Genomic DNA, 2,489 nt, shown 5'->3' with positions numbered 1-2,489 from the left:
AGTGTGAAATGGGGCCGTTTCTAGGAGAATGATTGTAAGGCTATATTCTCTAAGTTCACTCATGAAAACCAGGAATAGTTCAGGGCCACAATGAACACAATAGAGAACTAAGTTCTACGAGAAAATGAAGCTGCGTTATGCCTGTTGTCTAGGTTTACATAAAACACCGGTTGGTTCAAGACATCATGTTCACCTTCTGGTAAAGTAAACCCGACAGATATTAACTATGAGTGGTTCAAGGCTTAAAAATGCCACCAACTCAAACACAGTGAATTTTTCGCAAAAAATGCATCTTGCTGCCTCCTCTTGTATCTTTGCCTCATTGCCAAACCCAAATCGTCACCAACGTGTCCTTGTCCTCACTATCTCCAGAGGAGGAAGATTGTGTCGTGGCTATTAAGTTCATGGGACCCCAACTCAGCTACTGCCGACCCTCTGCTCAAGGCAACTCCAAGTGGTTCAACATCAGGATCGCAAACCCTTGCTTCTTCTCCTCCCGTGTCATGTTTTCCAAGAAACATAACATGTTTCGCATACCTGGAGCTGGCGGCCAACTCATTGCATCATGGGATCTCTGCGAAGACAAGCACACACCCAAGTTTCAGGAGTTGCGATATCATTTTCTTCCAGAGCCGACCGAAGCAGAACGTGAGGTTATGGATACATGTCTCACGAGCGAACACATGGTGGAATCACAATCCACAGGTGAAACCTTTTTGGTCAAGTGTTTCAGACAGACTATGGACGGTATTGCCGTATTGCAAACAAAAGGTGTAATGGCGTTCAGGGTAACCCCCAAGGGAAATTCAGTGTACACTCAAGACATTGTAGATCTCACCATTTTCATCTCAAAGGCTGAAGCATTCTGTGTCCGTGCTAGCTCGTTTCCTGGCGTGAGCCCTAACCATGTCTATATCTTGGATGTCATGGAGATTTCATTTTTCAAGCTTCCTGATTCTTCCATCACAACTCTTACTGAAAGAATCATGTCCCCTTACGTTTTTCCACCTCAAAATATAGAATATTAAGTTTGGGATTGAGTTGAGTCTAGAGTCTTGTCTTTTCTTTAAAAGCTTTCAACCATCAAAATAAAATATGTTTTAGTTTATGCTCTGTGAGAATAGAGTTCCAGTTAAACAAAATTAATTAGTATATCAATAAGTTACAACACTTGTGTTTTAGACATCATGTTCACCTTCTGGTAAATTAAACCCGACAGATATAAACTATGAGTGGTTCAAGGCTTAAAAATGCCACCAACTCAAACACAGTGAATTTTTGCAAACACTCTCGATAAGTTTTTCTACTCTAGTCATGATTAGAATAAGTATAGGTTTTTAGAGTCTTTCGAGTCTGCATTTAGTCTGCATATGTTTAGAGTCATTTCTATTCATGTGGGGATTGTTGGATCAGCTAAAAGCCCAATGGCCTTTAGTAAATTATGAACAAAAATGACATGGGTCGCAGCCCAAATAATTGTCAAAGAAATGAGAAAATGATATTTGTCCCACATCGGACAAAAATGACATGGGTCACAGCCCAAATAATTGTCAAAGAAATGAGAAAATGATGTTTGTCCCACATCGGACAACATCAACAAGTCTGAGTAATATATATATGCTCTTGTATTATCATTACTCAAACGGCTTGGAGAGAGAGGAAGGCACTCCACGCGTGCGCCGCCGCCGCCGTCCGGCCGGCTCGGCTCGGTGTGGGCGTGGGCTTGGGCTTGGGCTTGGGCTTGGGCTTGGGTCTTGGGTCTTGGGTCTTGGGTCTTGGGTCTTGGTGGAGGGTCTCCGGCCCAATAAGAATATTCTTTTTAGACCAAGTTAAGCTCAACGTTTTGCCATTTAATTCCCGAAAAAGTGACATGCATTTTATTTTAAACAACACGTACTTCGTTTAAAAACAACACGCTGTCTCTCTTCTTGACGATAAGCTTAAACGAGAAAGATCTTGCGGAGAAAGTTTTGTAACACCTCGCCTCCGAGATTCTCGCGAGATTTCCGCCAACGTGCGCACGTGCTGCATCAGTTATGGAAAGTGGCTTGTCTTCTCCTCTTTATAAACTCGTCTCCTCCTTCATTTCTGAGAACGTTTTTTCACAACCAAAACCAGCAAATCCTATAGCGTAAGTCTAGAGAGTGTTTCGTAGAAATATTAGTTCGTTAGAGGTTCTTCACGAGTGCCGCGTGATAACCTATCATGGTTTTATCCTGGGACTCCTATTCGTACAGATCCGTCGCACTAACGGAGCTAATATTAAGAGTTAAGGAAAGAGATTCGTCTCGACTCCATGGTTTCATTTTCGTTACGGTTTTGAATCATTTATATATTTTCCTTAACATCGTTTATAGTATATCGTTTCTTTTGATCCGGTTTTTCGGCTTCTACAAGATCAAACCGGACTCTCCTCAAATTACCGCAAACTCATCGCTACTCAAACATTCAAACATTTTCTCTAAATCAAAGATCATCTAAATCAAGAT

The 2,489-nt window shown here is 41.7% G+C and overlaps 1 protein-coding gene across 1 annotated transcript in view; it reads left to right on the top strand.

Annotated features, from left to right (window-relative positions):
• Positions 1–1,028, top strand: part of LOC106331211 — a 4,752-nt gene extending 3,724 nt beyond the window's left edge. The window contains exon 4 of the mRNA XM_013769531.1: positions 285–1,028. Coding sequence (XP_013624985.1) covers positions 285–1,028 — 744 coding nt within the window. The remainder of the gene's footprint in view (positions 1–284) is intronic.
• Positions 1,029–2,489: the final 1,461 nt, after the last annotated feature.

This window comes from Brassica oleracea, chromosome C3 (assembly GCF_000695525.1).
Source record: "Brassica oleracea var. oleracea cultivar TO1000 chromosome C3, BOL, whole genome shotgun sequence".
NCBI classification, from domain to species: Eukaryota; Viridiplantae; Streptophyta; class Magnoliopsida; order Brassicales; family Brassicaceae; genus Brassica; species Brassica oleracea.
Note: the sequence above shows the minus strand (reverse complement) of the source record. Positions and strands in the feature narration are given on the sequence as shown.